The sequence below is a fragment of the Salvelinus alpinus genome, chromosome 6, assembly GCF_045679555.1.
Source record: "Salvelinus alpinus chromosome 6, SLU_Salpinus.1, whole genome shotgun sequence".
NCBI lineage: Eukaryota > Metazoa > Chordata > Actinopteri > Salmoniformes > Salmonidae > Salvelinus > Salvelinus alpinus.
This window is the reverse complement of record NC_092091.1, coordinates 66,593,111-66,617,833: the sequence shown is the minus strand read 5'-3', so window position 1 is coordinate 66,617,833 and position 24,723 is coordinate 66,593,111. Positions and strand designations below refer to the sequence as shown.

The 24,723-nt window shown below is 43.2% G+C and overlaps 1 protein-coding gene across 2 annotated transcripts in view; it reads right to left on the bottom strand.

Annotated features, from left to right (window-relative positions):
- nr3c2 (nuclear receptor subfamily 3, group C, member 2) overlaps positions 1-21,924 on the bottom strand; it is a 110,328-nt gene extending 88,404 nt beyond the window's left edge. For both annotated transcript variants that reach the window (XM_071407456.1, XM_071407457.1), the window contains exons 1-2: positions 21,463-21,924; positions 17,587-19,533 (exon numbers count right to left, since the gene is read on the bottom strand). In XM_071407456.1, the coding sequence (XP_071263557.1) occupies positions 17,587-19,514 (1,928 nt within the window). In that variant the 5' untranslated portion in view covers positions 19,515-19,533; positions 21,463-21,924. The remainder of the gene's footprint in view (positions 1-17,586; positions 19,534-21,462) is intronic.
- Positions 21,925-24,723: the final 2,799 nt, after the last annotated feature.

Sequence of the window (24,723 nt, the reverse complement as noted above, 5' to 3'; positions counted from 1 at the left end):
ACTACGTTACTGTAGAAATACAGTAACCACAAGAGATTAACTACGTTACTGTAGAAATACAGTAACCACAAGAGACTAACTACATTACTGTAGAAATACAGTAACCACAAGAGACTAACTACATTACTGTAGAAATACAGTAACCACAAGAGACTAACTACATTACTGTAGAAATACAGTAACCACAAGAGACTAACTACATTACTGTAGAAATACAGTAACCACAAGAGACTAACTACATTACTGTAGAAATACAGTAACCACAAGAGATTAACTACATTACTGTAGAAATACAGTAACCACAAGAGATTAACTACATTACTGTAGAAATACAGTAACCACAAGAGATTAACTACGTTACTGTAGAAATACAGTAACCACAAGAGATTAACTACATTACTGTAGAAATACAGTAACCACAAGAGACTAACTACATTACTGTAGAAATACAGTAACCACAAGAGATTAACTACATTACTGTAGAAATACAGTAACCACAAGAGATTAACTACGTTACTGTAGAAATACAGTAACCACAAGAGATTAACTACGTTACTGTAGAAATACAGTAACCACAAGAGATTAACTACATTACTGTAGAAATACAGTAACCACAAGAGACTAACTACATTACTGTAGAAATACAGTAACCACAAGAGACTAACTACATTACTGTAGAAATACAGTAACCACAAGAGACTAACTACATTACTGTAGAAATACAGTAACCACAAGAGACTAACTACATTACTGTAGAAATACAGTAACCACAAGAGATTAACTACATTACTGTAGAAATACTGAGCAATGTAGCTAAGCCAGTGATGTTTCTAATTTAAGAACATACAATGTTATTTGATTCAGGTACAAAATGTTTCATTGGATAAAAATAGTAGCCAATAAACAAAACATCCACTGGCCTTGAGTAGCATGCATAGACTCATGCAGCAGGAAATGTATTGTAAGTGTATGTCCTAGCTTACTGACAGTAATTTGAATATAGTATTAACTAATTGTGGATGGTTGATTGAACTCATGGCAGTATATTTGACCTTCTTGGCTGGCCTCTGCAATAACGGGCTATGTGACATTCGTGAAACATAAAACACATATTATAGACTTAGGCCTATATAATACAATTCTATATAGGTTTCGATGTTAACTAGGGTCCTTTAAGGCCAAGTCACAAAGTATTAAGTAGTAGAATGACAAAGCAAATCACTCATTAAAACCCAACCAATCAGAGTATGTCCCTAACACACCCACTAAATATATTCTTAATTCATTGGATAACGAGATTTTCATCAATGCCTTCCCCAGTCCTAAGCAATGTAGCGTGCAGTAAAAGAGTATGTCTGACACATTTCCCTGTCCTTCAGTATCTGCCCTGTATCGTTACCCTTTTGCTAAATATAGATTGGTGTCGTCCCAAAAAAGAAATGCCCAGTCATACATTCACTCTCCTTGTAAGTGACTCTAGTCCTCCGTGTCACATTGCTCCTGTGTACACTTCCCTCATTTTTTAAAGGCCCAATCCTTAATTAGAAAAACAACAAAATGGCAACCCATTGGCCGCCACTTGGTTTGCTATAAAGTTGAGGGTATTTATAGCTGTAAATATCACAGATTGGGGCATTTAAGTTTAGCAAAGAGCCCACACCTGATCTTGATTCAAACTGCCTAGTCTTTGCCACAGACAGATTTCCACTAGACTTTGGCGGTAATATGATGATTATGGGGTAGAAGTCCGTAAGGAAAGCATTTAGCCAATTCAGACGCAAAGGCCTATTGATTTCTAATGGGCTAGCCTCAAGGTCGGACCTCCGGCAAAGAATTCTCGTCTTTCCAATAAGGATGTAATTTGTAATCCAACGCCACACCACAGCGCCCGCTCATTCTCATCCAAGAATCAATCACAACTGGCCAAGAAATATAGGCTCCCAAAACCCAAAGATAGTTGTTTGGTCTTTTCAAAGCTCATCATCTCACCATGACCTTCATTCGGGCAGATTTGCGATGAAGACTTAATATTCTAGGTCTGCAATTATAACACAATTGAACATTGTACAATGAAACAAGACATACTGTACATGCTGACTTTGTGTATTGCTACCAGTGCCCCAAATCAGCAGCCACATCATCAACCCACAGCCCATCATACAGTCAATACAGCCACGTGTGAGTCTATAGACTAGAGGACCACAGAGGAAGCCAAACCACACTAAACCACAGAGGGAATGACTGGCATAGTACAGCCCTGCAGATCTTTACTGACTACCACAATTGGGAAAGAAAACGATGGAACCAGCACACCCTGTGGCCAAAACCAATGTAATGTAGGTCTATGCTTCAGGGTGGCGCTGGCTCAACTAAGACAATGGAAGATTGGCTACATATTGTTCAGTAAATGTGTGAGGATCTGATGATCCTGTGAGTAGAATCCATTTCTATGATCTTTCGTCGTTAGAGATTTTGTAAACAGTGAAACGGAGGGTTTAGCCATAGGCGAACAAGTGTGTGTGTGTGTGTCGTAGCATCACAGACAGCAGTCATCTGCAGCAGCTGTTGAGTGTCAAGAGTACTGAGGAGTCTATACTTTAGGATAATGTAAAGTAAAGATCTCCTAGGGCTATAGATTTTAGTGTCTATGAGGGGGTGGAACATTAAACTCTCACCCTGAGGTGAAACGAAAGGCAGTATTCTGTAAACTTGACTCAGCATTTTTGTGTGTTCATGCTTATCTGTGCGTGTTCGGCAGACATGCTCACCTTGTTGGCAGAGACACACACACACACACACACTGTTTTCGTCTTGTGATGAGGGACAAAGCTTACCCCACTGCTCAATTCTCAGTTCCCATTGAGGCAGTGCAGCATTGCTGCGGTGGTCTAGTCGTCTGGTTGTCTGGCTCCTGTACCAGGATGTGGCTGTCATTAAAAACAATAACCTTAGGTACCTGAATGGTGACTCGCTGTAATTGTTTTCTAATTTTATCTACTTTCTGCCCTCCCGCTCGCCTTGCCGGCAGACAGGAATAAGTGTTTCACCTCCTCCTCTCCTCCTCTCTCAACCTTTTCAAAATCAAATCAGTCCAGTACCATAATCAACAACTTTAGAATATGCCGGGCGAGAATATGACGGGTGAGATAAGAAGTAAAATCTTTATGACCCATGCACCGCTCTGCCAGGTCCAACCTCCATCACACACATGCGCACGCACGCACGCACGCACACACACACACACACACACACACACACACACACACACACACACACACCACACTCATGCACGCACACACTGCATTGTGGGTGCACAGTTCTTATTAACAGGTTTTCATCCTCTGCCGTATGGAAATGTTCTCTTGTTGAGTTTTGGCTCTTTCCAGTGTAATCACATGGAGAAATCACCCCTCACACTGTGAGTGTTTGGACTTTTTTCATTGTATGTGAGTGTATGTGTGTATGTGCGTGTGCACACACGTTTGTATGTGTGTCTTTGTGTGCCTGCGTTCAGTGTTAATGTGTGTGCGGTTGTGTGTGTGCACGCCTGTGTGTGTGTGCATTTGTGGTTGTGTGTGTTTTCATATTTTATGTAATGAGATGTAGCTTTGTTCGGATGTTGAAAATGCCACGCCAGCACTGGAGCATGTCTAATACAACCACAAAGGGGATTCTAATAAACATTATAGCACAGCCGGGAGAGAACAGGACACAACTGCCCTCGTTGATAGTGTTGTGGTTTGACCAGTTGCAGTTTGACCCGTTTTTACGGTAGATGGCTTAGAGTCTTATATTGTAGTTTGGCCAATTTTTATAGTAGATTATTTTGATTTGAATCGGTGCTCTTCTGACTTTATAAGAAGTGTCGGCAAACTTCAGTCACAGAGATGGAAAGAGCCTCTATTTGCCATGTACAGCAGGGACAAACTGACAGTCACTCTGGTATGACTTGTCAGTTTTTATTGGCTTTCAACATCTGGTTCTAGAATGTCCATGACCCTGTTCTTAGCACAGAGGACACCAGCCCAGCAACATCAACAGAATCTTACTGTACATAGATTTGTCCGCTCCATGGCATCTGTTAGTGACTGCCTCGGACATGGGCTGTTAGTAGCAGCACTGTACTGTAGGAAACTGGTGTGGCCTGAAGTATAACAAGCAATGGCAAAACACAACGTACATTTCCAGACTGAGCCTATGAACCGGACATTGTGGTGATTGGGCTATTCATCCTCCCACACCTCGGTATAATGTACACTGATGTTTTATTCCTCTCATTCAGAGAGTCAGAAGTAGAAAATATCCATAGTAAAATCTATTTATGAGCGTGTGAAGGGTAAAGGAGCTCTATTAACAGTGCTTTGTTAGTATAACTCAGGGCCGAGGGGTCAAGGTTTAGGGGAGTGCATCTGTCATGTGAGCAGGGACTGACGTGTTGGAGTTCTGGTTGTGATGAATAGGATCGGAGGGAGGGCGTTGGCCCAGGAGTGTCAGGTTAACATTGCGTGGGAAGCTCTACTGGCAAGAATAATAACCAAGGCTATGCATTATACCACACCACCTATTCCATTGTAGGTATAGGCTGTTAAACTGTAAGACCATATGTAGGCCACACACTCTTTCTTTCTGTCCCCTGGTTTACTTGATGATTGTGGAAACGCCTCTAGTCTCTATTGTGAGTGACTTGGATCCTTCCCTGGGCTGGTCTCAAACAGGTCTGCTCAACACTTTTCACACGACCTGTCAAACAAGCTATCCCGCAGGCCTGATGGAATGGTGTCAGCCGAACGGTAGACACCGAACGGTAGACACACCTGAACGTCTATGCATACACACACCTGAACGTCTATGCTCTTGAAACAGATGATCTTACGATTATAGAAGAATTACTGTGCACATGTTGCCGGGGTGTAAGTACGTACACTGGAATGGAAGAATGAACTCCAGGCATCTCAAACTTGTCAAAAACAACCCAAGAAAACATCCTCCTCCTCCAAAAACAAACCGTCTGCAGAAGCTTTTGCACGTGTTCCTTGTCAATAAACTGGGAAAGACATCATAGGAGAAGTTTAGAGAATGAACTGACAATAGACTACTCTGTTCAAAGAAACTACAGTATGTGGAAGTCGAGGTACATTTGACTGTGTGGATGGATATAGAGAAAACAATCGGCTTTCAATGGCAAATGTAAGGGCAGTAAAGTGACACAGTCATTTACCATGGAAACGTTTGTCGTCTACAAGCTCTTTAGTCAGGTTACTCAGCTAGTTTTTCAGAGAGGCCCTAATGAACACTCCTGGATGTAGCTTGACAGACACTCAGCCCTGTTAGCCCTGGGGTGTGTCTCAAAAGGCACCCTATTCCCTATGTAGTGTGCTATTTTTGACTAGAGCCCTATGGGCCCTGGTCAAATGTAGTGCACTAAAGAAAAGGGGTGCCATTTGGAATGCAATCCTGGTCTACCCAAGGCCAAATATAACAACTGTTGCCTGGGCTGATACAAAGTGAAGCTGAAGCACACTGCTAGCTAATGCATTGAGCATAAATAGGTCAGACTCCCCCTCTGAATAATGGGGAGAAAAGTGGACTGGCTCTACCAGAGAGGGCACCACATAAACAACATGTCACAGCCATATCTAGATGGGCTACAGTGCAGTGTTGTTGCAAGAGTTGTTGTTTGGCGTTGTTTACTGAAGATGTGCCATAGTGTTAGCTATTAGCTGAAGCTGTGTCATAGTGTTAGCTGAAGCTTTGTCATAGTGTTAGCTATTAGCTGAAGCTGTGTCATAGTGTTAGCTATTAGCTGAAGCTGTTTCATAGTGTTAGCTGTGTCTTAGTGTTAGCTGAAGCTGTGTCATAGTGTTAGCTGTGTCTTAGTGTTAGCTGAAGCTGTGTCATAGTGTTAGCTGAAGCTGTGTCATAATGTTAGCTGTGTCTTAGGGTTAGCTGTGTCTTAGTGTTAGCTGAAGCTGTGCCATAGTGTTAGCTGTGTCTTAGTGTTAGCTGAAGCTGTGTCATAGTGTTAGCTGTGTCTTAGTGTTAGCTGAAGCTGTGTCATAGTGTTAGCTGTCAGCTGACGCTTCTGCTAAAGGAGCTAGTTTCATTCCACAAAAACAATGTGCCATGCCACAGCCATCTAGAGGGCCTCAATTTTGTTGTTTTGAGTTGTTTACTGAAGCTGGGTTATTGTGTTAGCTAAAGCTGGGTTGAAGGAGCAAGCTAGCTAGCTGCATTACTACCTGTGTTTTAAGTGCCGACTGGCTGGATGGCTGGCTAGCTGTCCCAAGCCTCTAAGTATGTGAGTGAGCCATCCATTCAGACCGTAAAACTGCTAATTATCACTCCAGATGTGTGCTCCAGTTATGCCTTAAGCGCCGGATTAAATGCTAATTTGCATTAGTAAGATTTACTCTGCAACGGGTATTACTTGAATTTGCATCGAGAGGAAAAAACACTGTTTATTTTCTCTGTTTGTTTTTTTAGACAAGACGGTGCTCTTGCAAGACAGATATCTTTTGTGTTCTAAATGAGGTCAATCTCCTAGAAATCAGGAGTAGCACAAGAGGAATCATATGCGTGGACACCTGAAGCATGCAGCATGCTACCCTCTCAATTACCTTGCCAATAAATACATTACTCAAAGAAGAAGATAACAAGTATTGTGTTGAGAATAATGTATAGTAACTATTCAAAAGTAAAACTAACATAACTTCATAGGTGTCTTTTGTGGCTGGAGCCATAATCTCACAGTATGGGCCACTGTAACTAACAACACAACCACCCTAACCCCTTCTGGCTTTCTAACCCAGGGCAAGTTTGTATATAAAACATTGCTCCTATTGAAGCCGGGACAGAAACCCACCTGCTTAACAGGGCTAAATCCAAATAAAAGCTCCCTGTCTCCCTAACCGATTAGACTGAACCAAGCAGCTGACACCAAGTGGCTGGTGGCAGCCGAAACAACAGCAGACAGTAAACAGGGAATGTCTGGCCTGTGCCAGGTACAGTGCAGTAAAACCAGGGCCAGGGGGTTGCCAGTCCTTGGGCAGTGCACTGTAGAGAAACATTGTGGGTCCACGGAGCCAATTGACAGGGAACACAATGGTTCTAGTGTATCCTGATCTGCCATTTTGGATCTAGGTTGGTCCAGGTTGCCCTATGACCAGATCTTCTCCTAAAAAGACACCAGGCTATTTGGACATGGCAGCCAGGCACACTCGTAAACAAGACATGGGAACAAATATCTCTCACCCTTGCTGTATGAAAATATCACTGTCAAGTCAACATTTTCAGGATGCACAACATGGCTTTCTTGCAAACAATACAACAGCCTGTAAGAGACACAAGTGTTCTAGGGCGCCAGAGCCACCCCAACACATACCTTCACACAACCTGTACACAATACCTGTGGATCTGTTCTGCATAACAGGGGGCATTGTGGGCCAATGCCATTGTCATTAACACAAAAGCCCTGGCAATTACAGGATGATTCTCTAACCCTACCCTCCATCCCTTCCTGCAATAGGCAGCCATTTTGATTCCTGCTAAACCAGTGTACCCCTTTTTAAGTCTTGGTCACCCAATTGCGTCCGCGTCAGCTCTGCGTGCAATGTGATACAGTGTCTTTTCTATGGACTGTCATCAGACCCCTGGAAGTCTCCTTTTACCTTGGCTGGGTCACTGTATCAGAGCTTGTCCCAAAGGTGCTACATTATCAGAGCTTGTCCCCGGGGTGCTACATTATCAGAGCCTGTCCCCAGGGTGCTACATTATCAGAGCCTGTCCCCAGGGTGCTACATTATCAGAGCCTGTCCCCATGGTGATACATTATCAGAGCCTGTCCCCAGGGTGCTACATTATCAGAGCCTGTCCCCGGGGTGCTACATTATCAGAGCCTGTCCCCAGGGTGATACATTATCAGAGCTTGTCCCCGGGGTGCTACATTATCAGAGCCTGTCCCCGGGGTGCTACATTATCAGAGCCTGTCCCCGGGTGATACATTATCAGAGCCTGTCCCCAGGGTTATACATTATCAGAGCCTGTCCCCAGGGTGCTACATTATCAGAGCCTGTCCCCGGGGTGCTACATTATCAGAGCCTGTCCCCAGGGTGATACATTATCAGAGCCTGTCCCCAGGGTGCTACATTATCAGAGCCTGTCCCCAGGGTGCTATATTATCAGAGCCTGTCCCCAGGGTGATACATTATCAGAGCCTGTCCCCAGAGTGATACATTATCAGAGCCTGTCCCCGGGGTGCTACATTATCAGAGATTGTCCCCAGGGTGCTACATTATCAGAGCCTGTCCCCAGGGCGCTACATACATGATTTTTGTGACAAAAGCCGAGCTCCCAATAGCCTGAGTCATAACAATCTACCAGGGATTCTATGGGGTGGGTTTTTATGGGTGCAACTCAAGACCCGACAAAGCAAAGAGCACACTGACTGACACAGCCGTTGTTGTTTCTCATAGACCGGGTTAGAATATAAAGAGAGGCTCTGTGTGAGACTATGCTACTACTACTGTAGGTCGATGCCATCAATTAGCCAAAGTGCTAGCCATTTCTTCAGTTGTATTAGACATATTCCTATGAGAACAGCGCGTATGTGTACGTGGGTGTGTGTTGACCTAGTTAACGGGCTGCTGAAGCAGAACAATTAACATTTTTTGGAAGTGTTTTCCTTAATGACATCCATTTCCGCCTATGTCAGTGAGTCGAGTCCCGTCATGTCCAGCGATGAGCTAGCTGCTAGCTAGACTAAGTAAACACAGCAGTTCAGAACTTGAATACAAACTCCAATTAAACATGAATGATGAATCGAGCCATGCCCTTATTTGGTCAGTAGAGCAGATCAGAATGCAGGGTGGAAGACAATGACAATGATGCGTATGTAGTATGGATCTCACTCAAAAGTAACTAAACTAAAATGTAGTATGGATCTCACTCAAAGAACTAAACTAAATGTAGTATGGATCTCACTCAAAGGTAACTAAACTAAATGTAGTATGGATCTCACTCAAAGAACTAAACTAAAATGTACTATCACTCAAAGAACTAAACCAAAATGTAGTATGGATCTCACTCAAAGAACTAAACTAAAATGTACTATGGATCTCACTCAAAGAACTAAACTAAAATGTAGTATGGATCTCACTCAAAGAACTAAACTAAAATGTAGTATGGATCTCACTCAAAGAAAACTAAACTAAAATGTAGTATGGATCTCACTCAAAGAAAACTAAACTAAAATGTAGTATGGATCTCACTCAAAGAACTAAACTAAAATGTAGTGTGGATCTCACTCAAAGAAAACTAAACTAAAATGTAGTATGGATCTCACTCAAAGAACTAAACTAAAATGTAGTATGGATCTCACTCAAAGAACTAAACTAAAATGTAGTATGGATCTCACTCGAAGAAAACTAAACTAAAATGTAGTATGGATCTCACTCAAAGAAAACTAAACTAAAATGTAGTATGGATCTCACTCAAAGAACTAAACTAAAATGTAGTATGGATCTCACTCAAAGAAAACTAAACTAAAATGTAGTATGGATCTCACTCAAAGAACTAAACTAAAATGTACTATGGATCTCACTCAAAGAACTAAACTAAAATGTAGTATGGATCTCACTCAAAGAACTAAACTAAAATGTAGTATGGATCTCACTCAAAGAAAACTAAACTAAAATGTAGTATGGATCTCACTCAAAGAAAACTAAACTAAAATGTAGTATGGATCTCACTCAAAGAACTAAACTAAAATGTAGTGTGGATCTCACTCAAAGAAAACTAAACTAAAATGTAGTATGGATCTCACTCAAAGAACTAAACTAAATGTAGTATGGATCTCACTCAAAGAACTAAACTAAATGTAGTATGGATCTCACTCAAAAGTAACTAAACTAAAATGTAGTATGGATCTCACTCAAAGAACTAAACTAAATGTAGTATGGATCTCACTCAAAGAACTAAACTAAAATGTAGTATGGATCTCACTCGAAGAACTAAACTAAATGTAGTATGGATCTCACTCAAAGAACTAAACTAAATGTAGTATGGATCTCACTCAAAAGTAACTAAACTAAAATGTAGTATGGATCTCACTCAAAGAACTAAACTAAAATTTAGTATGGATCTCACTCAAAGAAAACTAAACTAAAATGTAGTATGGATCACATTGCTTTTTATAGCTCGGATGAATGTGAATTATGTCCTTGTCCATCAAACCGATAGAAATCAAACATTTGCTCCCTTAAAATCCATCTGGACACAATTAAGTTACCGTAATATCAACATCGTACAATTGAATTCTGCTGTTATGAATCGTAGCCTACACCAACAATGAAGAACAAACTAAAAGGGGCATTGTGGAAGCTCATAAACAGTCGTCTATATAAATGATAGGAGCCTCAGTGTCTTTATAACTATTTCATCAACTAGGCCTGACACTATTCTCATCCATTTCACACAGCTTTTATTGATAGAAACCAGGGCAGTCGTCACAATAATCTCATGCTTAGTGTTGCAGTGGTAGAAGTATACAGTTACATTCTCTTCATACAGTATGTAAAAGAGCTCAATGACGGACAGGGACAAGCCTCTGTATGTCTGCGATAGGTAATAAAGTCTGAGCACACACAGACACACACACAGACACACACATAGACACACACACACACACACACACACACACACACACACACACACACACACACACACACACACACACACACACACACACACACACACACACACACACACACACACACACACACACACACACACACACACACACACTGTGCCTACTGCCTACAGTACGACCCACTCTGGGAATTTGGGCAAGTTTCATCAAACCCTGAAGAGGTTGAAATGAGGACAGGCATTCTGATCCCAGCAGGGAGGGAGAAGGAGAAAGGTACAGTCAGAGAGAGAGAGGGGAAAGGAGGGAGGGAAGGAGGAAGGTACAGGGAGGGAGGGAGGTACAGTAAGAGAGAGAGGGGAAAGGAGGAAGGGAGGGAGGTACAGTAAGAGAGAGAGGGGAAAGGAGGGAGGGAGGAAGGTACAATAAGAGAGAGGGAGAGAGAGAGGAGAACGGAGGGAGAGAGAGGGGAGAAAGGAGGGAGGGAGGGAGGGAGGTACAGGGAGGGAGGGAGGTACAGTAAGAGAGAGAGGGGAAAGGAGGGAGGGAGGAAGGTACAATAAGAGAGAGGGAGAGAGAGAGGAGAAAGGAGAGAGGCAGGGAGGTACAGTCAGAGAGTGAACGAGAGAGAAAAGGGGGGGAAGGGAGAGAGGAATGTACAGTCAGAGAGTGAGAGAGAGGGGAGATGCCGCAACAGAGAAAGACGGGGAGGTAGGAAACTAGTAGTTACCGCTGTAAGAGTATCAATTAATTAGGTCATATCCTTCCTTTCTCCTCTCATCTTTTTATGAAGAGAATCATGTTCCGTGTTTTTAACTAAGGCAGTCTTTGAATGTCATAATACAAAATGTATTTCATAAGACAACTGTAATAATTATTTTATTTTAGTCCATAGCTTCAAGTAATTCTTTTTGAGCACATTTCTCTCACAATCCTTGTAGTGACAATAATGACTGTTGTTTTTATATATCACCCCTGTGATATCTCCAGTCTATGACTAACTTCCCATCTGTTAGCTCTGTCGTTTAATAAGTCCTCTTTTATCCAGCATTATACCGCACTCAACATAAAACAGTGTGTGTGTAAGTCCCACACAAACACAAAGGTGAGGACCCGACATACAGTAGTTCTCATGTGACCACGTGGAATTAGCAACGACCCAGACTTCAATGTCTTTATCTCCTCAAGGAACACCTTCCTTGCTAGGGCAGGTAAAGACACCTTGGACATGACCCCCAACACCCCTGTCTCACATTCACATCCCAAACAAGCAACTAACGTCCCTCACAGCCTCACAACCCACAATGCACCGGGGCCAGTCGTACCGAGGCACACCACGAGGACGTGGATTTAATTCGATATTAGTATCCAGCCGCGTCTGAATTAATCAAATCAATGCTACTCATTAATTTAGTAGAAGAACATACAATTAAAGGGCTATTAGCGTTCTCTCAGGAGTCTGCCCTTTCATCCTGCCAGTAGAACATTGGGACTTGGCCCAGGTCCAGAGGCAAAGCGTTCTCTTTTCCTTTTTAACCGGCACTTCCTCCCATCCGCCTGACTCGATTCTACTCCTCTTCTCCAGGCTGGTGCCATAGAAGTACAATGACTAGATGTAGTATGTGCAAAAAATAAACGTCGGCGTAACTTTAAATCAATACTCTCTTTTATCCATAAGCATAACATTTAGTGGGAGGATGATAGAGAAATATGTTTTCTTTTTGTATTTGCATGTTTGTGGTACTGATTTAGACCCAGCCACCTACTATGTACCTACAAGTGTACTGGGCATTTTAGGTTGTATCTTAATTTTGTCCCTGGCCACATTGATTTAAATACTATGTCACGCCCTGACCTTAGTTATCTATGTTTTCTTTATTATTTTGGTTAGGTCAGGGTGTGACTAGGGTGGGTATGCTAGTTTTGTCTTGTCTAGGGTTTTTGTATATCTAGGGGTTTTGTAGGTCTAGGTATATATATGTCTATGGTGGCCTGATATGGTTCCCAATCAGAGGCAGCTGTTTATCGTTGTCTCTGATTGGGGACCATATTTAGGTAGCCATTTCCCTGGGGTATTTGTGGGTTCTTGTCTATGTGTAGTTGCCTGTCAGCACTCATTTGTATAGCTTCACGGTTTGTTTGTTTTGTTCGGTGTTCATTCTTGTATTAAAGAAGAATGTATGCATACGACGCTGCGCCTTGGTCTCCTCCTTTTGACGGCCGTGACACACTAACACCATTTCCATGACTTAATGGTGCTTGACAGCATTTATCCTGTAAGTAGCTCGTCATTTAGGATGGCGCCTCAAGAGTTTGAAACAAAACTCTATAAATGTCAACACACTGTAGCATAGTCCCAGTCAATGCTTAACAGGAAACTCTCTAAATAGGGTGACAAGAGATTTAGGGAATGAGCACACAAATAATCCAGCACCCAAAACTAGGTCATTTCATTATAATATATTTTGTTCAGATAATTTATCATTTGATCATGGCTGTGTATATCTCAATTGAGGAGGTAAGGAAACTAGACTGAAAATAATATTTTAAGCTTTTACATAGACTTTGAGGTGGTACTGTATTGTACATGGGACTATAGGGTGCCCTACAAGCTTTAAACAGTAAATACTTCTATCGGATTCCCTACAAACATACAGTCAAATATAATCTTATTTAAATACAGCAGGGGAAATCCTCTGCGTTCAAAATGTCAATCTCTACACCGCATACAGCTGGCCACCTGTTTCTCCCAAAGCACTGAAGCAAACCAGGCTCTGACGGAAAATAATTCTGGGCCAAGGAGATTCTTTTTCTCTCTCTCTTTTTTTTTTGCTCTTGTGAATTAAAGTTAAAACGCTTTCGCTCTGAGTAATCCAGACTCCTCCGACAAACAGTCATTTTTTATTAAAAACATTACCCCATTTACAGAGGAAACCAAAGTGAAGCCTGAAAAAAATACTAACTGCACAGGGATTTCTCTCTCTACTTCGACCTAGCAGTCTCTTGATTTTCTCTCTCTCTCGATTTTCTCTCCCTCTCTGTCTCTGTTTCAATCTTTCTTTCTCTTTCCCTCCTTCTCTCCCTCCCTGCCATCCAAGGCTTCAGTTGATCAAAGGAAGTTCCAGTTTCTTGCTGGTTTTTAATGGTTATGTAACTTTCTCCTGGTGAAATACTGGCCTGTGCACAATACTAACCCATCCAGTGCTGAACTGGACCATAGAATTCCTGCAATTGGACTTTTTAGGGTTATGTGAACCCAACTCACACTGCGGCAACGCTTGGCTACTTGGAACTATTAAAATGTAATTATTAGGTACCATATACATTGTTTACTGATTAAAACTGAGTCCCAAAAACTTTGATTAATCACATAAAAACAAGCAATCTCAGCACAGGAATATAACTAAATAAAGCAATATTTCTTAACCACAGGCATATGGGTCTTCTGCAGTGCAGTTTTGATTGAACCCCTCTTGTGATGAGCTATGTGTAGTTGGAATGAAGTGTTTCTCTGAGAGCAGCAGGACTCTGGCTAGTCTTCCCCAGTGCGTGTTGGATTGAACCTCTCCTGTGAGGAGCTAAGTGTATAGTTTTATAGAGAAGGGTAGTTCCAGAGCTGTGTCTGTATCTGGGTCTCTGCCATACGGCCAGGCCAGGCCCCACCTTTGACTGTCATCCTGCCTGACATTAGGGGGCTAAGCTGTATCTCATTAGGCCTAGGGTGGTAGTGATCCCGTCAACATCACTTGAAGCTCTGGCTCCCACCATAGGGGAAGAGACAGGTTGTCTCCAAGGTAACGGCCAGATCATTTGGCAGGAACTGCATGCCTTGTTATCCCACAGAAACCCACAGATACTGTAGGCAGGCGCAGCTGGGACACACACACACACACACACACACACACACACACACACACACACACACACACACACACACACACACACACACACACACACACACACACGTGTGTAAAGACAAACACACGTATAGTCACTCCACTGCACATAGACATCAGCTCCCTCTCTGCCAATCAAACATCCGGCTATTCCTCTGTGTCCAGTATTGATTTAAAACACAATGAAGCCAGGGGCGGGCCAACCGTTTAGGAAAAACCATTGAGTTCATTTGCTGCTCGTACCCTAGGGATAATCATTCTCACTGTTGAAAGAGAAATTGATTTCTGTTAATCATGAGCCAGCATTATTCAAATCAGTGGGGGGTCAAACCAGGCCAGATATCTTGAAAGTGGGGGTTAGAGAGGGTTATACAAGCAGAGTCAAGTATTTAGGTCATAAAGGGCAGTAGAACATTGTTTTTTTGGGGGTGGTTGTTACAGTAAATTACATGAGTTTGCATATAACCATAGAAATTGAACTGACAGAATGGCATGTAAATCTAACTCATTCCCACCTGATCTCAACTATGTCTCTGGACCCATATTCACAAAGAGTCTTTAGATTAGGAGTGCCGATCTAGGATCAGTTACATTTTATAACCTGACCCTAGATCAGCACTCGTACTCTAAAAACACTTTTTGAATACATGCCCTAACCCCCTGTCACATACTCTACTGTACATCCTGAATGCCAAAAGTGGACTGACCATTCCATAGCCAAGTATGACAAGAATAGCCCTGATCAGACAGCCAGAACAACTGGATGAATTGTAGCATGGTCTATCGATAGGAGGTCAATGGGACAGGGACTGACCTCCTGGACCAACATAACAGCCTCAGGACAAAGGCTGACATGATCATTGCCCCATTTTTAACCAGCCTGATGGTGCTATTGGTGCTATTTTGAGCGAGACTGAATAATTGTTGTAGATCTGTTTGTGAGTGCGTTCAAATAAAGTGGTTGGGGAGAGAGAGAAATTATTAGTTACGACCAATGATGTATATAAACCCTAGATGGCTGATGCTATGTATTGGCCGTTGAGAGGCTTTGAAGGAACCGGTCGGCCATATTGGCACTTCCCCCAGTAGGAGCAGTCCTCCATAGGAATGAATGGAATTCTACAATATTTCAATTAAATGTTTTAAGGACAAAATTACATGTATTGAAGTATATTTTGCTATAGCGGGGTAAGTAACATTAGTAGCTACAAAATATATACTAAAGGAAAATATACTATATATTCTTTCATTTTTTTTTTTTATGTTTAGCTCACATAATATAATTTAAGATTATGCATTAATGTGTCTGTAATATAATACATGTGGCAAAATTAATGTAGACATTAATAAATGCACTTCTAAAGCTTCCAAAATATGTTTTACAACGTAAGGGAATGCTAAAATGGAGGCATGGTGGTTTCAACACAGCGCCCCCTATCAGTCAACTAGTGTATATATAAATCATTGGTTGCAACCAAATTGGAAGACGTTGACCCATTCTGCTAGCCTAGTTCCTAGCAGTAGTAGGCCTAATCTTCTCTGCTTGTCTCTGGGGAAAACCAACAAACACAAACATACCAAGCCAGGCCCCATTGCCACAAATAATCACATGTATTTCTCTTAGGGAAACATCTGACTATCAAGGTTTTGTAAGTCAGGAGGGGATACCGTTTGCAGCTTTGTTTAGTGCTTCCTGCACTGACTCGAGCTGGTAAAAATGCAATAATAAGCAGGGCATTTACAGCGTGCCATGTCGTGCATACTTTTACGACTTCGGTGATCAGCTCAGATTTTATACCACCATTAATATACATCCCCTCTGTGAAATGAAAAAATGAAGAAATATATCACACGCAAAACTCTCCAAATACCAGAGCCATAATCATATCTTCATATCTTTAAATTAACTGTAAACAAATAAACAAACTCCTTCTGCAAGGAAGGAATTCCTTATGTAACTCCTTCACATACTGAAATTGCAACAAAGTTGGGGAAAAAAATCAAATTTCCTGGTTGGTTTCATAGCTGTGATACTTTAGTTTTATTCATTCTGGATCTTAATATCATAATGCTGTATTTCGCTTCACACTCAACTGGGACATCAGACAAACTGTCCGGACAACAACTGTGTCAAAGTTAGACGTTGCCATATTTGCCTGTGCAAAACAAACCGTTTTTCTGCATGTTTGGTTTTGTTTGGTGGCCGGGGCTCTGCCCTGCAAGGCAACTGTTTGTTTCCTACATTTGGCAACAAGCATGTGATCAATCATTCATAATAATTTATGACGTCGCCACATAACGGCCAGCCCAAGCTCGTAAAAATATATTTGCATTACACAAGGTCCCTTCAGGACCTCTCAATAAGAGTACAATAAATTTTGTTTTTGTCCATACACATAGCTCTGATAAGAGAGCAAACTTTAACCTCTGTTAGATACAGTAGAGAATAGGGCCAGGGCAGCAGTGTATGTTGCGATGTTGCTATCCCATGCTGGATCTCATCCCTTAGTTCCTGTTCTCCCAGCCAAGCCAACATCCCACTGCTTTTCCCTTTCCCACGCCTTGTTGTTATTAGTATTTTGGTAGTCCCCGACTCGGAGCAAACGCCCTTCTTTAACCCCTCGGGTCCTGAGCAACATGGTCTTTAAGTCAGATACCCTGTCCCCTTCATTCATCCTGTCACACTGTAGTAAACAGACTCAGTTCCACCCAAAAGCTACATAGCAGGGAGCATCTCTCTGCACATGAGAGCCCTTGGATTATACCACTGGGTGTGCTTTGTGCAGATGCTGTGGACAATCCATCACGTCTTATGACAAGTCTAAAGTAACATAACAGTTTGTGAGCCAGCACTCTTACTGTACTGGAGTTGTGCAGCAGCACTACAGTACCCACAATGCAGTTTGTTTTCTCTTTAAACTTTTCTATTTTGAAAGTAACAAACATTTCTGAGCCAGCCAGCCGCTCTTACTGTGCTGGAGTTGTGCAGCAGCACTAGAGTACCCACAATGCTGTTTGTTTTTGTCCATACATCGATTTCTTTCTTACCTTGACATGCTGTCTGGCATGCAGCCGTGACCTGGATAGCCTTCTCCTCTTGGACCCTGCGACATGCCAGGCCGAGATTTCCACGACTCCATTAACGCGGTAACAGGCGAAATTAGATTCAACAAGGGGTTCGTCCCGTGATCCCTTGAGTCGTGCCGTGAGAAAGACATTGTCCCCTGCGCTCCGATCTGGTAGTGAAACGAGTGTCCGCCTGAATTAACACCCACAATGGCCGAGGTGGGCACAACGTTGTTGTTGTTCTCTTGGTAGTAGCTGCCATCGTTGTTCTCTTGTTTAACTTTAGACAGGAGGTTGTGGGGGAACACGCCGGCTTCGTAACTGCCATTCATCTCCGTGCCCGGAGGTCCCAAGATCCCAGAGAGACTGTATTCGTCAATGTTGTCCCTCAGAGACAAGTAGGTAATCTCGGACGGACCTGACTGGAAGAGACCCATAGAGTGTTGCTGCTGCTGCTCAGTGTAGCACTGAGGATTCATGCATCCGCCGCCATCTTTGTTTGGCTCACTCTTTATCTGTGTGATGAAAGGTGAGCCATTGCCGGGGCAGCCGGTGGCCTGGTTACACTTTGTATTGTTGCTACCATTACCCAGACACATGCTCCTATAGTCCGTGTCGGGTTCATTCTTGATGAACTTCACCATACCCATGTGGTCCAGGCCTACGTTGAACATTTCCCCGTCCACGCTCTCCACCTTGGGGAACTCAAACTCCTTGAAATCCTGCTGGTCTCTTCGTCCCTCGGGACTGTTGGAGTCATTCTGGACCAGGCCCAGTTCACTAGCAGGGCTGGACACAGCAAACCCACCCCCGCCGCCAGAGGAGTTCCTGGGGCTCGAGGACATTGCCATGGGGCCCCCCGTGGTCGGACTGGAGATAGATGATGAAGCCCTCATGTTGTTGGTGCTGCCAGTGGGGCTGGAGACAGACGATGACCTCATGTTGGTAGAGGTGCTGCATGACGGTGGGGAGCGCACGCTGCTCATGCTCTGGGGGCTGGAGATGGGCGAGCGCATCACGTTGAGTGGGCTGGTGAGTGGAGGCGACCCCACCGTGCTGGAGCCTGCCGGGCTGCAGGTGGCCGAGTTCCTCCTGTGGACGTGGTTGTGGGCCAGAGCTGGTCCGGCAGCGTTATGCTGGTTGACGGGGTTACTGATGGTCGAACAGGCGAACGGCCCCCCAAAGCAGGTGGGGCTGGTGGTGGACGAAACTAGGTTGTTGCTGCCCCCGGGGCTGGAGATGGAGCTGGGCGTCTGGGGGCTGCAGGACAGAGACAAGCCCAAGACGGCTGACCCTGCTGTGGTTCCAGATGAACAGCAATCCCCTGGGGTGGAGCTTGGCTGCTTCGGGAACCCCGTAGAAGGGGACTTCACCTTGGGGCTCCCCGCGGACGCAGCACACTGGCTGTTCTCGAGACAGGGGCGCCCGCAAACTCCCGCTGGGTACATCTTCCCCGGACTACAATGACCCCCCTGTTGGCCGAAGCCGCCAAAGTCTGTGGCCTCCCTGGCCGCATTCATATACAAGCCCATGGACTCAGCCACAGTTTTGGACAGCTCCTTGGAGTCCATCATCTCTGGCTTCCTCCCATGGAGGGAACTGTTAAAGAGGGGGAGAACAAAAGGCTGGTGTTGGTTCTGGGTCAGTTTGAGAGTAGGCTGCTGCTCTGGCTTCTTCTTCTCTTCGTTGTTATTGTTACTCTCCTTGCTGTCGGCCGTGTTGCTGCTGGGGGAGCAGCTGACATTGACTATGTCCATCAGGACATCACTGTTGCTGTTCAGGTTCAGGCTGTCGGCCTCCTCGGCTCCGCTGCAGCAGTAGTCCAGAGCACTGCTGGGGACATGGGACCATCTGTTCTTCTCTGTGTCCGTGGATCCTTCAAAGAAACTTGGGTATCTTTTGGTCTCCATCGCTGGGTCATTGATTTACCTGCAGGTTGAAGGAATACATTAATTTGATGAATGCTGTTTAAATATGAATTCAAAGTGGTAGGGTATTTTGTATGCATTATTAACATAGCATGCAAAAGTCACTGGAATCTCACATTGCCGAAGCTGAGAGCATACTACTGAATATAAAAACTGTAATTTAACACGAATATTTATTAAATCATGAACAGTGTAAAGTATTTATTTAATGGATGACGATTTCATTAAGATTGACTTAAGTGTGTTTTATAGCGGGAAAATTATGCCAAACATCTACAGTATCCAAGTTAAGTATCCTTTTAAATCAGCAAGCATTTTCTCTGTCAATCAAGTCATATTCATTTCTGGAAAATCATTTAGACATTCCTCCTCACTTAGTTAACTGTTTATTTGCTTTGGTTTTTAAACTAAGAATCCCTGAAATGGTTATATAGTGGAACTATGTCTAAGGCATGATGTCCCAAATGGCACCATATTCCCTTTAAAGTGCACTACTTTTGACCAGCGCCTTATGGGGGAATAGGGTGTCATTTGGGACAGCCTAAGTCATGTTTGGAGACCTGAGAATGTCTCTGGGGGGGGGGGTCAGAAAACGATTATTAAATTATCATTATAGATTGTGTCTTGTCATGTCTGAGTAATAATAGTTCTATGACTCAATTCCCCATCACACCTTACCATACATAACAAGTTCCTTCTTATAATGCATTACTTTAGATGTATGTATGACATGATAACTTCTGGTTTTCAGGATTAATTGCACTAACTGTACTATTAAATCGCCAAGTCAGTACAGTTGGATTAAAAAAAAATACATGACGTAGTTTTATAGTGTTCATTTCCTCCTCTTGGGCACTTCCATTGGATAGAGACAGACACAGCGTCACATAAACTTTCATCACGCCATTCACGGATTGGTCCGACTACTCTGTCAATCCCCTGTTGTTTTTTCAGACACAGCGTAGCTGCGACATAACTTGAAAATGGTATCTATCTTTGAGCGTCTTCTGGAAAACATATAACAACTTTCGAGAATAATTCAATGCGCAACATTGACCCATGCTGTCACATTTAGCCCTTTATATTATGCATAATGTAATGTTGTTGTTCCTAAACTTATGCCCTGGTAAACTTATGCCCTGGTAGCCTACTGTCAAAGAGAAGGACTAAAGAAAAACGCTGATATTTTGATTGACGTGACCTAATTACGGGTTAGACTATAATAAATGAGAACGCTTAGGAGATAGGATAGTTGTCGACGCACAAACTACAAAAACAGGTAGGCTACATGCCAGGTTGTAACGACAGATGAAGGCTATGCAATATTTTTGGGGGCAATCTGATCTACCAAAATGCACATCACAGTTTTGACATTGATGGCAACTGATCGAAGAGTGTGCAAAACTATTTCCAAAGTGCATTAATAGTTAGAATGCAGATCATTTCAGACATCGCAGTTCTGCAATGACAGCAGAGCAAGCCGTACTCTTATCCATTATTTATTTTTGTAAAGAATGATTATCTACTGGAAATGTCGCTGGAGACAAAGTTCAAATTGTTATTAACTGATCTTTGAAAAGTCATGAACAACTGATTTTAAGTTTAGATTCCATAATAAATAAATGCGCCCAATAGCCTGCTGGGCGGAAATAAGTCAAATTATTATTATTATTATTATTAGGCTATTTTTATTGTTTAGAGAGAAAGAGAAAGAGAGCAGCCTTTAATTGTATTTATAGCCTATACCGTAGGTCACAATCTGTCCGAGCGGTCCCCAGGATATAGTTGAAAGTTAAAGATTTCCTGGGGATAATTCAGGTGACAATTAAAGTGATGTACATTTCGTTTAGGGAGTTGACATAATAATCTAAATATTATAATAACCACACGTCGTTTACCTACCTCGAGCTATATCATTCTGCGCCCTTACCTTAATTACGACATTCAGATGTGTCAAGTGGCTGTGTTGCTGGGCGGCAATAATCCAGAAGAGAGAATGAAGACACGAAACCAAGCCTGTACCTTATTTCTTCTTCTTTACAATATCCCCCACTTCAGCTATTCTGCATTTTCTCTTGCCATACATCCACTAGTTTCAGTTCTGACAGCTCAACGCACAGAACAGTAGGCTAGAACTCTGCTGAGCTGCGTAGCCTGTATCACTCGTAATCCTCAACATCAAGACGCTGCTTTGACACACCGATCGAGAGCGACATATAGATCGGACGCATCAGATATTCTCATATTCGGACTATAATTCCGCAGATTTATGATTTTCTAGCCCTTCGATTGAATGACTGATAAAAACAGCGAAGGAGTCAGACAGACTTGCAGTGCGACGTCATTCTGTGCACATGAACCCTCCTTCTGTAACGAGTGCAATACAAACTCTGAAGGAGTGGCGGGGACGAGAGAGGGAGAGTGGAGTGGAGGGGAGGGAGGGGAGTGCGTTCGGTCGCAGGCTCCTGAGCACAGGTACGCTATTGCGCTGGAAATAGGGCACCTTTACATTTGAAGTATGGTTGAGTTCCTCCGTTTTAATACTTAATACTCAAAATGCTTTTTGGATAGGAGACCGTCTCAAGAGCAAAAACATTTTTTTTTTATATAGTGTAGAACAGAATAATACATTGCAGTAGGTTATAAATATGACATTTACTAATAGGCCTGAATAAAATACACAGTAGGCCTATTGATGTTGCAGAAAAACAGGTATATTATGCATATTGTGCATCATTTACCACTTTGAAATCTCAGTATTGCTCTTTGACAATGGCACTGTGCTTTGCAAGGCTGACATTATGCACATTTATCTGTAATAATGTGCTGGTGTGAGGTCATACTAACTGTATGGCAACTTGTTGTTTGAGTACTAGACAAAAACACCCACAGACCCTGAAGTGGATATATGTTAAAAACTGTCTGACATATAGGGCATAGGCCTAATGAGACTGTTACATCTTCCCCCTTGGCAGGAACTGGCTGCATAATCTAGCAATCTTTCTTAGTCAGAGATAGGTTATGAAGATAAAACCATCAACAACAGTAAGTATTTAGTGCCTATGAATCATAAATAAGCATCAAATTAGCCTTAATGATGATATGTAGTGGGAATAATACATGATAATACACAAGTCTTGTTCAGATGATAAAAAACCATTCTGCTGTGTAGTGTTAGCAGAGTGAAATCAAAACAGGATGTTGGTGCTTTTCCTCTGACTACATCCTTTGATCTTAGATAGGAGTGACTAATAACCCATAATATATAAATACCAGCACACTGGACACGTCACTAAGTCATAGAGGTGAATTCAGTGATTTCTCTCGGCTTTATAGCCTATATACATACAGTGGAGAGATACAGTGGAGCTCAGTTTTAGTACAGTATTGCAACATGACTGGAGAAATTGTGTCCACAGGATGGCGCTATATTTCAGTTTCTGTTCTGACACTCCAAATCGTATCAAATCAAATTGTATTTGTCACATGCGCGGAATACAAGAAGTGTAGACCTTACAGTGAAATGCTTACTTACAAGCCCTTAACCAACAATACAGTTAAGAGGGTGCAATGCAAATAGTTTGGGTAGCCATTTGATTAGCTGTTCAGGAGTCTTATGGCTTGGAGGTAGAAGCTGTTAAGATGTCTTTTGGACCTAGACTTGGCGCTTCGGTACCGCTTTGCCCTTGCGGTAGCAGAGAGAACAGTCTATGACTAGGGTGGCAAGAGTCCTTTACATTTTTTAAGCCTTCCTCTGACACCGCCTGGTATAGAGGTCCTGGATGGCAGGAAGCTTGGCCCCAGTGATGTACTGGGCCGTACGCACTACCCTCTGTAGTGCCTTGCGGTCGGAGGCCGAGCAGTTGCCATACCAGGCAGTGATGCAACCAGTCAGGATGCTCTCGATGGTGCAGCTGTAGAACCTTTTGAGGATCTGAGGACCCATGCCAAATCTTTTCAGTCTCCTGAATGGGAATAGTCTTTGTCGTGCCCTCTTCACAACTGTCTTGGTGTGCTTGGACCTTGATAGTTTGTTGGTGATGTGGACAACAAGGAACTTGAAGCTCTCAACCTGCTCCACTACAGCCCCGTCGATGAGAATGGGGGTGTGCTCGGTCCTCCTTTTCCTGTAGTCCACAATCATCTCCTTTGTCTTGATCACCTTGAGGGAGAGGTTGTTGTCCTGGCACCACACGGTCAGGTCTGTGACCTCCTCCCTATAGGCTGTCTCATCGTTGTCGGTGATCAGGCCTACCACTGTTGTGTCATCGGCAAACTTAATGATGGTGTTGGAGTCATGCCTGGCCTGCAGTCATGAGTGAACAGGGAGTACAGGAGGGGACTGAGCACGCACCTGTGAGGGGCCCCCGTGTTGAGGATCAGCGTGGAGGATGTGTTGTTATCTACCCTTACCACCTGGGGGCGGCTCATCAGGATGTCCAGGATCCAGGTGCAGAGGGAGGTGTTTAGTCCCAGGGTCCTTAGCTTAGTGATGAGCTTTTAGGACACTATGGTGTTGACCGCTGAGCTGTAGTCAATGAACAGCATTCTCACATAGGTGTTCCTTTTGTCCAGGGAGGAAAAGGCAGTGTGGAGTGGAATAGAGATTGCATCATCTGTGGATCTGTTAGTGCGGTATGCAAATTGGAGTGGGTCTAGGGTTTTTGGGATTTAAAAAAATGTTATTTTACTCTTAAATTGACTGAGAACACGTTCTCATTTACAGCAACGACCTGGGGAATGGTTACAGAGGAGAGGAGAGGAGGGGGGGGTAATGGTGTTTATGTGAGCCATGACCAGCCTTTCAAAGCACTTCATGGCTACAGACGTGAGTGCTACTGGTCGGTAGTTATTTAGGCAGGTTACCTTAGTGTTCTTGGGCACAGGCACTATGGTGGTCTGCTTGAAACATGTTGGTATTACAGACTCAGTCAGGGACAGGTTGAAAATGTCAGTGAAAACACTTGCCAGTTGGTCAGCGCATGCTCGGAGTACACGTCCTGGTAATCCGTCTGGCCCTACGGCCTTGTGAATGTTGACCTGTTTAAAGGTCTTACTCACATCGGCTACTGAGAGCGTGATCACACAGTCGTCTGGAACAGCTGATGCTCTCATGCATGTTTCAGTGTTACTTGCCTCGAAGTGAACATAAAAGTAATTTATCTCGTCTGGTAGGCTTGTGGCACTGGGC